Source organism: Macaca nemestrina, chromosome 20 (genome assembly GCF_043159975.1).
Source record: "Macaca nemestrina isolate mMacNem1 chromosome 20, mMacNem.hap1, whole genome shotgun sequence".
Classification (NCBI taxonomy): domain Eukaryota; kingdom Metazoa; phylum Chordata; class Mammalia; order Primates; family Cercopithecidae; genus Macaca; species Macaca nemestrina.
In genome coordinates, this window is record NC_092144.1 from 2,774,944 (window position 1) to 2,787,571 (window position 12,628).

The following is a 12,628-nucleotide window of genomic DNA, read 5'->3' on the forward strand; positions in this document are numbered from 1 at the left end:
ATCTAATCTTCAGAACTTTTTATTTTATTTTATTTTATTTTATTTTATTTTATTTTATTTTAGAGACAGGGTCTTATTCTGTTGCCTAGGCTGGATTGCAGTGTTGCGATCATAACTCACTGCAGCCTCCAACTCCTGGGCTCAAGTGATCCTCCCGCCTTGGCCTCCTAAAGTGCTGGGATGACAGGCAAGAGTCACCTTGCCTGGCCTCCAGAATGTTCTCATCTTCCCAAACTGAAACTCTATCCCCGTAAAACACTCACTCCCCGTCCCCCTCCCCAGCCCCTGGCACCCCCCATCCTCCTTTCCGTCTCTGTGAATCTGACGGCTCTGTGGTCCCGCTGTAAAACCTCTGTCCTTTTGTGTCTGGCTTATTTCACTGAGCATGGCGTTCTCAAGATTCACCCACGTTGTGTCAGGTATCAGAATTTCCTTCCTTTTTGTGGCTGGATAATATTCCATTGTGTGGGTCGACCATATTGTACTGATCCATTCATCTGTGAATGGGCGCCTTGGCTGCTTCCGCCTTTCGGCGACAGTGACTCTTACTGCTATCAACATTGTTATACAAATGTCTCTGTTCGAGTCCCTGCTTTCAGTTCTTCGGAATATACACCCAGAAGTGGAATTGCTGGGTTCCTTGTAATTTTGTGTTTCGTTGTTGGAGGACCTGTCAAACTGTTTTCTGTAGGAGCCGTACCATTTTACATTCCTACCACAAATATTTTTTTCCTTCCTTCCTTCCTTCCTTCCTCCCTTCCTCCCTTCCTCCCTTCCTTCCTTCCTTCCTTCCCTCCCTCCCTCCCTCCCTCCCTCCCTCCCTCCCTCCCTCCCTCCCTCCCTCCCTCCCTCCCTCCCTTCCTTCCTTCCTTCCTTCCTTCCTTCCTTCCTTCCTTCCTTCCTTCCTTCCTTCCTTCCTCAGTGCTGGAAACCGTTGTCACCTCTGCCTGGTACCCCCAGGGTTCCATGGGGTGGGATTCACTTGGATTCCCTACCCCCTCCCCACCACACCAGCAGGTGGCCACTTTAATTAGCTCCTGGCCTGGAGCAGAAGTGGGCACCGGGGAACTCCGCACAGAGTGCCCCTGGGAGGGGAACAAGCAGGAAGACCAGGGACCATAGGGGTGGGGTTTGAGGCGGAACAGAGGGTTTGACAACATCGGGGCAGCCAACGATGATCTCATTTCACAGGTCCCCAAACAGGTCCACTCAGTCCCCTGTGTTCATCCCAGGACCCCTGACCTCCTGCGTGCAATCCCTACCCCACCTCGGGGAAACGTCTTTCAAAATACTTTTGATCTAATTAGGCTTTCAGGCCAAGGGCGGGTTCTCTTGACTTGCTTGTCTCCTGTCTCTGTCTCTGTCAACGTCTGGGGTCTCCCACCCCTAATGTCGCCCAATCACAGCCTCACTCCGGGCCACTCCAGGGCTGGCCCCGCCCCTCGCCTCCCACCCTCCAATCCCTAATGTGCCCAATCACAGCCTCACTCTGGGCCACTGCAGGGCTGGCCCCGCCCCTCTCCTCCCACCCTCCAATCCCTAATGTGCCCAATCACAGCCTCACTGTGAGCCACTCTAGGGCTGGCCGCACCCCTCACCTCCCACCCCTAATGTCGCCCAATCACAGCCTCACTCTGGGTCACTCTATGGGCTGGCCCCGCCCCTTGCCTCCCATGCCTAATGTCGTCCAATCACAGCCTCACTCTTGGTCACTCCCGGGCTGGTCCTGCCCCTTGCCTCCAACCCTACCCCCATCCCTAATATCACCCAATCACAACCTCACTCTTGGCCACTCCATGGGCTGGCCCCGCCCCTCACTTCTCCTGATTGGTCCTGATTTTTGCCACCGTGCCACACCCTCTCAAGCTCCACCCCCACCCATTGGCTGGTTCATCTTGTGATCCTCTCAGACCATCCCTTCTCCCTCTGATGGGGGAAAGTGAGGCCCAGAGAGGGGGAGCGCCTGATCCAAGGCTACAGTGCTGGTCAGTGGCAGAGCCCACTGCTCCCTATCCCAGGGCCAGGCCTTCTTCCATCTTTCTGGGACCACTAGTGCCCTCACCATCCTCCCCACTGGGCAGCCCCTCTGCCCACTCCCTTCACCCCACCTTGTCCAGGACTCTCAGCATCTCTTTTCTGAGCTCAGCCACTGACTTTGTTAATGGCTGGGACTCCTCTGTCCCTCTTCCTGGGCTCACCCTTTGGGGGAGGTATGTATGCGCAGGGGTAGAAGGGGTGGAAAACAGTGAGCCACTTCGTCGGTCCCCTCCCAAAACACGGTGACTCCAGCATCCTCTTCTCTTTTTATTTTTTGAAATTATAGTAAGATATACACAACTTAAAATGCACCATCTTAACCTCTTAACCATTTTTAAATGCATAGCTCAGGCCGGGTGCAGTGGCTCACGCCTGTAATCCCAGCACTTTGGGAGGCCAAGGCGGGCAGATCACGAAGTCAGGAGATCGAGACCATCCTGGTTAACACGGTGAAACCCCGTCTCTACTAAAAATACAAAAAATTAGCCGGGTGTGGTGGTGGGCGCCTGTAGTCCCAGCTACTTGGGAGGCTGAGGCAGGAGAATGGCACGAACCCGGGAGGCGGAGCTTGCAGTGAGCCAAGATCGCGCCACTGCACTCCAGCCTGGGCGACAGAACCAGACTCGATCTCAAAATAGATAAATAAAAATAAAAATTGCACAGCTCAGTGGTATTAAGCACATTCACACTGTTGTGCAACCATCACCACCATCATCTCCAGAACTTTCTCATCTTCCCAGACTGAAACTCTGTCCCCCATGAAACACTCAGTCCTCATCCCCCTTCCCAGGCCCCAGCACCTCCCCATTTTACTTTCTGTCTCTGTGAATCTGATGACTCTAGGGACCTCCTAGGAGTAGAATCACACAGGATTTGTCCTTCTGTGTCTGGCTTATTTCACTGAGAGTGACGTCCTCAAGGTGCATCCATGTTGCAGCCTGTGTCAGTATTTCCTTCCTTTTCTTGGCTGAATAATATTCCGTTGCGTGGATGCACCAGGTTGTGCAGATCTATGCATCTGTGGATGGAAGCTTGGATTGCTTCCACCTAGTGGCCAACTGTGGGTGGTGCTGCTGTGACCATGGGTGTGCCCGAGCTCTCTTAACACCCCTGTTTCTCTCCTTTCCAGGCTGTGCCTTCCTCACCTACTGTGCCAGGGATTCTGCCATCAAAGCTCAGACTGCCCTGCACGAGCAGAAGACCTTGCCCGGAGTGAGTCCTGTGTGGTGTCTGGGGAGGAGGGGACAGGGGATGGCTCTCAGCCTGGGGTGGGAGCCAAGGCTGTTCCTGAGATTGTCTGAATTCTGTGTGTCTCTGGACTCAGAAAGAGGTATGAGGAGCAGAGGGATAGAAATCATCATCAGAGTGTGCATTTATTGAGTGCCTACTGTGTGCCGTGCTCTATATTTTATACCAGAGTGGTTGTGTGTGGTTGTGCAGGTTGTGTACTGCACAAGGGCACCTGGCCCAGTGTGTCAGTGTCTTTGGGTTGAGGCCTGAAGGATAAGGAAGCATTAGCAGGCAGAGGGCACAGCACATGCCAACGCCCTGGGGCAGGACCATGCCTGTCATGTTGGAGGAACAGGGAGGAGGCCTGTGTGGCTGGAACAGAGTGAGGAGGTGGAGAAAGAAACGGGGAGAAGGACAGGGGAGGTGACAGGGCTGGTCGCTGAGGGTTGTGTGGACCACGGGGAGAAGCGTAGACCATGCTGGTTTCTCACTATAAAAAGGAAAAGGATTTTCCTCACTTGTCTTTATGGTGCAATTGGAGCCAGAGTTCCTTAACACAAGGGCTTTTTTTTTTTTTTTTTTTTTTTTTTTGAGATGGAGTCTTGCTCTGTCGCCCAGGCTGGAGTGCAGTGTCGTGATCTCAGTTCACTGCAACCTCTGGCTCCCAGGTTCAAACGATTCTCCTGCCTCAGCTTCCCAAGTAGCTGGGATTACAGGCACGCGCCACCATGCCTGGCTAATTTTTGTATTTTTAGTAGAAACGGGGTTTTGCCATATTGGCCAGGCTGGTCTCAAACTCTTGACCTCAAGGGATCTGCCCACCTCGGCCTCCCAAAGTGCTAGAATTACAGGCGTGAGCCACTGTGCCCGGCCAACACAGGGACTCCTTGATCATTATTTCTTTCTGCAGAGGAGGCTGACCTGGGTGCTGTCTCTCATGAGTCTCTCCTTATTTTTATTTTTTGAGACAGGGTCTTGCTCTGTTGCCCAGGTTGGAGTACAATGGCTCACTGCAGCCTCCACCTCCTGGGGTCAAGTGATCCTCCCACCTCGGCCTCCTGAGTCGCTGGGACAATAGGTGCATGCCATCACACCTGGCTAATTTTTAAATTTTTGTAGAGATGGGGTCTCATTATATTGCCCAGGCCGATCCTGAACTCCTGGCTCCAGCGCTCCTCCTGCTTCGGTCTCCCAAAGTGCTGGGATTACAGATGTGAGCCAGCACGCCCAGCCAGCACGCTTAGCACGAGTCTCTCCTGGTCAGCTTTGTCCTCTTTGGGTGGTCAGGAGTCCCCTGCCCCCAGTGAAGGATGAGTGGTTCACCCTGAGCCAGCTGATCCAGGTCCCCAGGCCATGCCTCTTGATGGAGACTGAAGGAATCACAGTGAGCCATGGTGCCCCACATTGCAAGCTCTGGGGCAGGGAGCTCACCCTTCCCTCCAGAATTCTCAGGGAACTTTCAGCATCCAGGGACTTCAGGGCATTTATAGTCTTCGTGCTTGGCTGACTTTAGGAAATCTGACGTGCGCCCTCCAGGGACCTGAGGTCATGGCATGAGTTTGACTTGATTCTCAATGAGCATTGGAAGGTTCTGGGCCTGGGGGTGGCCTCTGCTTCGTCTTGAAGAATAGAGAGCCCCTCTTTTGGGCGTGACGTGATGCAAGTTAGAGCGTGGGGTCTGGTGGCCACATCTGTGGGCTCGTTGCTCAGCTCCATCCTTGCTGTGTGACAGTGAGCCAGTGACTTAACCTCTCTGATCTTCAGCACTGGAAGAGAATAACAGGACAGGGTGGGGCAGCAATCTATAGAGAAGGTGCTCAATGGAGGGCTTCACTGAGGATATGACATTTGAGAAGAAACCTGAAAGATGGCATGGAAGGCACTCCAGGTAGAAGGAACAGCATGTGTAAAAGGGATCTAGAGTCTGTGGTAAATTCCCTGAATTCACTCTTCATCTTGGACCTTCTGTGAGTGCTTCCCCAAACCAACCAGAAGCTAAAAAAAAAAAAAAATACATTAAAAAAAAGAAAGAAAAAAACCCCACAACCAAACAAAAAATTAAACCAGCCAGAAGCTGGAGGGCAGGTCAGTTCATACAGATGAGTGCCCAGGGGCACAGCAGAGTTCTAGGGACCATAGTAGTTATTTATTGCTGCATAACAAATTATCCCCAAAATAAAGACTTCAAACAATAAACACTTGTTATCTCATAACTACCAGGGGTCAGGAATTTGGGAGTGAGTTTGCTGCATGATCCTGGCTCAGGGAGGTTACAGCCAAGATATCAGCAGGAGCTTGTGGTTGAGGAATCTGCTTCCAAGCTGGCTCCCTCTAGTGACTGTTGGCGGGAGGCCTCAGTTTATCACCACGTGGGCTTCTCCACAGCGCTGCTTGAGCTTCCTCACAACATGGCATCTTCCCCCAGAGCACATAATCAGAGCGATCAAGGAGGAAGCCACAGTCCCCTTTAAGCCCTAGCCTCAGAATTACACACCATCATTTCCACCACATTCTAGCACCAGGAGCCCAGGGGTGCAGAGCAGGGTGGGAAAAGGTGGAGGGAGGAATTCAAGGGACAAAGCAACTCAATACTGGACTTGTCCAAGGTTAGGTAGCCTGCAAGCTGCAGAGTGGGGATTTGGACCTTTGTGGTGTGACTCCAGACCCTGTACTGTTGCCTAATTCCTCTAAGTTTAATGAACCACGTTTTTGCATGGCATCAGGTCCTGGGTGGAAGCTGTGGTCCTTCTGTCCAGAGAAATCTGTATATACATGGAGATTTACCAACACTTCTAAGGAGTCCCCCCAGCTAAGCACTTCTCCATCATTCCTTTGTCCTCATTTCCCTGATGAAGGTAACCGAGACCCAAACCCAGTCTCTATTCCACTGTCTGAGGCCTTAGGGACCTTGGAACCAGTTCTCTTCCTGTTGGGTGCCAAAGCTGGGCTCTGTACTCTGTTGGCAGCCAGGAGGAAAGATGGAAGAGGGTGGAAGGACCAAGAGCCATGAAGTCTTGTGCCCTTCTTGCCAGGTTGGTGTCCGGGATCTGAGTCCGCTTTGAGATGAGGAGATGCCGCAATCACCAGCAGCTCCTTCTCTGCATCCATCTTGAGGGGCCTCTGTCCTTTCTCCCTGCCTACTCTCCCTGGCTCAGCCCATAAATTCATAGCTTCCATCCATTCATGCACCCTTCCATCCACCCATCACCCATCTACCCATGTGTCTACTTACCTGCCTACCTATCACCCATCTACCTGTCACCCATTCATTCACCCATCTACTCATCCACCTACCCACCCACACATCCATCATCCACCCATCCTCTCATCAAGCCACACTTCCATCCATCTACCCATCCATCCATCCATTCACCCACCCATCTATCCATCCACCCATCCACCCATCTACCCTTTCATCCATCCATTCACACACTCATCCATTCTTCCATCCATTCATCCACCCATCCATCCACCTATCCACCCATCAATTCATCCATCCATCCATCCATCCACCCACCCATCAATTCATCCATCCATCCATTCATCTATCACTCACTCATCCACCCATCCATCCATTCATTCACCCATATACTCATTGCCTACCCACCCACCTACACATCTGTTATGCATCCATCCGTTCTCCCATTCAGCCATACACCCATCCATTCACCCACACATCCATCCATCTACCATTCATCCATCAAGTCACTCACTTATCTATCTACCTACGCATATATCCATCCATCTGTTCACCCATTTGCCTTTTTATCCATCCATCCATCCATCCACTCACCCATCCATCCATTCATCCATCTATCCATTACCCATCCACCCACTTGTCTATCCATTCATCTGTCCACCCATCTACCCTTCCATCCATCCATTCATTCATCACTCACTCTTCCACCCATCCGTCTATTAATTCATGTATACATCCATCTACCTATCTATCCTCCCATTCACCCACACATCCATTCACCCATCTACACTTCTTTCCATCCATCCAACAAATTTTTATCAAGTACCTACAATTTACCCCACACTATGCTAAACTCCCATCACCAGTTCTGCGACTGGTTACCTCCTGAGTGACTCCTGTGGCCATCCCCCAGTCCCCATCCCCCTAGACCCAATGGGGCTCAAACTGGCTATGGGACACCCCCGGTTTTTTGTTTTTGTTTTTTTTTTTTTGAGACGGAGTCTCACTCAGCCCAGCCTGGAGTGCAGTGGCCAGATCTCAACTCATTGCAAGCTCCGCCTCCCGGGTTCACGCCATTCTCCTGCCTCAGCCTCCCAAGTAGCTGAGACTACAGGTGCCCGCCACCTCGCCTGGCTAGTTTTTTGTATTTTTTAATAGAGACGGGGTTTCACTGGGTTAGCCAGGATGGTCTCGATCTCCTGACCTCATGATCCACCCATCTCGGCCTCCCAAAGTGCTGGGATTACAGGCTTGAACCACCGCACCCGGCCGACCCCCCAATTTTTTTTGAGACAGAGTCTCACTCTGTTGCCCAGGCTGGAGTGCAGTGGCTTGATCTCAGCTCACTGCAACTTCTGCCTTGTGGGTTCAAGTGATTCTCCTTCCTCAGTCTCCTGAGTAGCTGGGATTATAAGCATGAGCCACCACGCCTGGCTAATTTTTGTATTTTTGGTAAAGTTGGGGTTTTACCACGTTGACTAGGCTGGTTTTGAACTCCTGACCTCAAGTGATCCACCTGCCTCGGCCTCCCAAAGTGCTAGGATTACAGGCGTGAGCCATTGAGCCCACCGCCCCCTGACTCTGCTTTTTTCGAACCAGTTTCTTTCCCTCAGTCCCTGGGCATCAGCTTCTTCTCCTCGCTCCTCCTCACCCCCAGAGCTCATGGCCCCCACATCCTGCCCTCTTATTTGTTGCCTCCTCTCTGCTTCTACCTCTGCGTTCTCCTGAGTTCAAATCTTAACTTCCCCTCTCCCAAGCTGTGTAATCTTCAGCAAGCGTCTTTCACCTCAAACCTCAGTTTTCCTTATCTCCAATATGGGTAGCACTTTCTCCACCTAACCAGGCTGCAAAGATTTAAAGAAGTGAAGGTGGGGCCGGGCGCGGTGGCTCAAGCCTGTAATCCCAGCACTTTGGGAGGCCGAGACGGGCGGATCACGAGGTCAGGAGATCGAGACCATCCTGGCTAACACGGTGAAACCCCGTCTCTACTAAAAAATACAAAAAAACTAGCCGGGCGAGGTGGCAGGCGCCTGTAGTCCCAGCTACTCGGGAGGCTGAGGCAGGAGAATGGCATAAACCTGGGAGGCGGAGCTTGCAGTGAGCCGAGATCCGGCCACTGCACTCCAGCCTGGGCGACAGAGTGAGACTCCTTCTCAAAAAAAAAAAAAAAAAAAAAAAAAAAGAAGTGAAGGTGGGCCAGGTGCGGTGGCTCATGCCTGTAATCCCAGCACTTTGGGAGGCGGAGACGAGTGGATCATCTGAGGTCAGGAGTTCGAGACCAGCTTGGCCAACATGGTGAAACCCCATCCCTGCTGAAAGTACAAAAATTAGCTGGGCGTGGTGGCAGGGGCCTGTAATCCCAGCTACTCGGTAGGCTGAGGCAGGAGAATCACTTGAATCTAGGAGGCAGAGGTTGCAGTGTAGGAGGCAGAGGTTGCAGTGTAGGAGGCGGAGGTTGCAGTGTAGGAGGCGGAGGTTGCAATGTAGGAGGCGGAGGTTGCAGTGTAGGAGGCGGAGGTTGCAGTGTAGGAGGCGGAGGTTGCAGTGTAGGAGGCGGAGGTTGCAGTGTAGGAGGCGGAGGTTGCAGTGAGCCAAGATCGTGCCTCTGCACTCCAGCCTGGGTGATAGAACAAGACCCTGTCTCAAAAAAAAAAAAAAGGTGCAAAGTGGATACTATTTTTGGAGATGTTAAGCCCTTATATTCTGGTCCTTGGCCATCCTTAGTTTCTAAAAATTTCTCACTCTCCAGACACTGACGACCCAGCCAGGGCGCCAACCCCTAAAGTATTTGTAGGTAACTGCCTCTCCCGCCTGGAGAATTTCTATCCTACTTTCAAGATAACACCCAGTTGTCTCCTCCTTCTGCTCATCCCTGACCTCTCAGGGCTGGGGGTGTCTGTGTGTGGCTCTGACTCCCCCCAGATTGGGAGCCCCTCAAGGACAGTCCCTGGCTGAGTCCTCCACACCCCTTCGTTCATTCAGCATTTACTGAGCATCTGACTTATGGCAGAATGAGGATAGCGTACAAACAGAAAATAAGCAAGCCAGTGAGAACAACATTGAGATAAGAAATGGGATGACTTTAGAGCAATGACTCAGGATGGAGGTTTCATTTATTGCTATTATTATTATTATTAATTTTTTTTTGAGACGGAGCCTAACTCTGTCACCCAGGCTGGAGTGCAGTGGTGTGATCTCGGCTCACTGCAACCTCCACCTCCTGGGTTCAAGCGATTCTCCTGCCTCAGCCTCCTGAGTAGCTGGGATTACAGGCATATGACACCACACCACACCAGTTTTTGTATTTTTAGTAGAGACGGGGTTTCACCATGTTGACCAGGCTAGTCTCAAACTCCCGACCTCAAGTGATCCACCCGCCTCAGCCTGCTAAAGTGCGGGGATTACAGGTGTGAGCCACTGTGCCCGGCCTTATTATTTTTTTTTCTGAGACAAAGTTTTGCTGTGTCGCCCAGGCTGGAGTGCAGTGGCACAATCATAGCTCATGGCACGATCATAGCTCATGGCATGCTCCACTAATTTTTAAACTTTTTGCAGAGATGGGGGCCTCACTCTGTAGCCCAGGCTGGTCTCAAATTCCTGGGATCAAGTGAGCCTCCTACCTCTGCCTCCCAAAGTGCTGGGATTACAAGCGTGAGCCACCGGATTGTGCCTGGCTGGGAGTTCCATTTAGACAGGGTGGTCAGGGAAGGCCTCTCTGAGGAGATGGTCTGGAGAGGAGGGAGTCGTGCACTCTCTGCAGGAAGGGTGTTGCTGGCAGAGGGAACAGCCAGTGCAAAGGCCCTGAGGCTGAACCATGCCCGAAGCATGTGAGGACCACTGAGGTCAGAGGAGTGAAGAAGAGTGAGTGAGGGGGAGTGAGGGGCAGAGTGGGTGGAGGAGAGGGGGAAGAGGAAGCAGAGACAGGACCACCACAGTGAACAGCTTGAATTTTGTTCCAAGGGTGATGGGGACCACGGGAGAGTAGCAAGCAGAGGAATGATCTGGTTTGATTATTTCCATTATTTATTATTGTTGTTATTATTCTTATTGAGACCGAGTTTCGCTCTTGTTGCCCAGGCTGGAGTGCAGTGGCGCAATCTGGGCTCACTGCAACCTCTGCCTCCCGGGTTCAAGCGATTCTCCTGCCTCAGCCTTCCTGAGTAGCTGGGATTACAGGCATGCGTCACCACGCCTGGCTAATTTTGTATTTTTAGTAGAGATGGGGTTTCCCCATGTTGGTCAGGCTGGTCTCCAACTCCTGACCTCAGGTGATCAGCCCGCCTTGGCCTCCCAACGTGCTGGGATTACGGGCATGAGCCACCATGCCCAGCCCTGTGATTTTTAAATTTTAAATATTTGATTAATTTTATTTATTTTTTTTTTGTAGAGACAGGAGTCTCCCTATGTTGCCCAGGCTGGTCTCGAACCCCTGACCTCAAGCGATTCTCCTGCCTTGGCCTCCCAAAGTGCTGGGATTACAGGTGTGAGCCACTGCACCCGGCTTGTGTCTGTGCCCCTTTGCCTTTCTCTTAGAAGGACACTTCTCATTGGATTTAGGGCTCAGCCTACATCCAGGATAATTTTATCTCAAGATCCTTAATTTAATTACATCTACAAAAGATCTCTTTTCTAAATAAGGGCACATCCACAGGTCCCCAGAGCTAGGATTTGGGTTTTATATATATATATTTTATATATAATACATATTAAATTATATATATTATATATAATGTATTATATATTATATGTATAATATAATATATATTTATTTTTTATTTTTTTAGAGACAGAGTATTGCTCTGTCGCCCAGGCTGGAGTGCAGTGTTGCAATCATAGCTTTTTGCAGCCTCGACCTCCTAGACTGAAGCAATCTTCCTGCCTCAGCCTCCTGAGTAGCTAGGACTACAGGCATACGCTACCCTGCCTGGCTAATTTTTTATTTTTTGTAGAGATGGAGTCTCACTATGTTGCCCAGACTGGTCTTGAACTCCTGGGCTCAAGCGATCCTCCTGCCTTGGCCTCCCAAAGCGCTGGGACTGCAGACATGAGCCACTGTGATCAGTCTGGATTTATCTTTTGGGGAGCCACCATCAAACTCACTCCAGGGGTGACCACAGAACCAATGGCCAAATGTCAGGGTGACCCAGGGACAGCACCCTGAGGGAGAAGCAGGCAGTCTGTGTGGACGATTTAGTGAAGGGCGGACAGAATGGCTTCTTGAAGGAGGATGGAAGGATTTTGACAGATGGAGGTGGAGATGGGGGTGGGTGGGGACAAAACTTACCAAGATTTGGAGGCCAGAACATGCCTAGCGTGCTGTTGAGTGGGAACTCATGGGAGCCTCTGTCAACTAATGATGGAGGTTAGGTTAGGTAAGGAGGGATCTCAACCGGGGCGATCCTGCCCCTGCCCCAGGACACTGGCTGCTGTCCGTGGACATCTGTGATTGTCACAACTTGGGGAGCACGACTTGGGGAGGGAATGAACCTGCCATGGAGTGGGTGGAGGCCAGGGACCCTACTCAGCACCCTGCAGTGCCCAGGACGGCCCCACCCCAGAAAGCAATTCAGCCGCAATGTCCACAGTGCCCAGGGGGATAGATCCTGTGTTCATTACTTTGGGGAGAAAGTTGACTCCTCTCCCTGCTCACATCAGACACCAGAATAAGCTCCCAATGGGTAGAAACCAGGAGGACCCCAGCTCCTGGAACTCACCTCCTCTCTCCCTCCCCACTCAGGGTGCAGATTTTTTTTTTTTTTTTTTTTTTTTTTTTGAGACAGAGTCTCGGTCTGTTGCCCAGGCTGGAGTGCAGTGGCCGAATCTCGGCTCACTGCAAGCTCCGCCTCCCAGGTTCCCGCCATTCTCCTGCCTCAGCCTCCCGCCTCCCGAGTAGCTGGGACTACAGGCGCCGCCACCTCGCCCGGCTAGTTTTTTGTAGTTTTGGTAGAGACGGGGTTTCACTGTGTTCGCCAGGATGGTCTCGATCTCCTGACTTCGTGATCCACCCGTCTCAGCCTCCCAAAGTGCTGGGATTACAGGCTTGAGCCACCGCACCCGGCCAGGGTGCAGATTTTAATCTGTGCAGCCTCCTGGGACCTCAGCAGGGGAGAGGGTCATGGGACACAGAGTTTCTTGGGGGTCTGTGGAATCCCCTAACCTGGG

The 12,628-nt window shown here is 51.7% G+C and overlaps 1 protein-coding gene across 5 annotated transcripts in view; it reads left to right on the plus strand.

The window, feature by feature from the left end:
• LOC105485614 (CUGBP Elav-like family member 5) overlaps window positions 1-12,628 on the plus strand; it is a 76,749-nt gene that overhangs the window by 24,756 nt on the left and 39,365 nt on the right. For all 5 annotated transcript variants that reach the window (XM_011747954.2, XM_071087143.1, XM_011747959.2 and 2 more), the window contains exon 2: window positions 3,167-3,249. In XM_011747954.2, coding sequence (XP_011746256.1) covers window positions 3,167-3,249 — 83 coding nt within the window. The remainder of the gene's footprint in view (window positions 1-3,166; window positions 3,250-12,628) is intronic.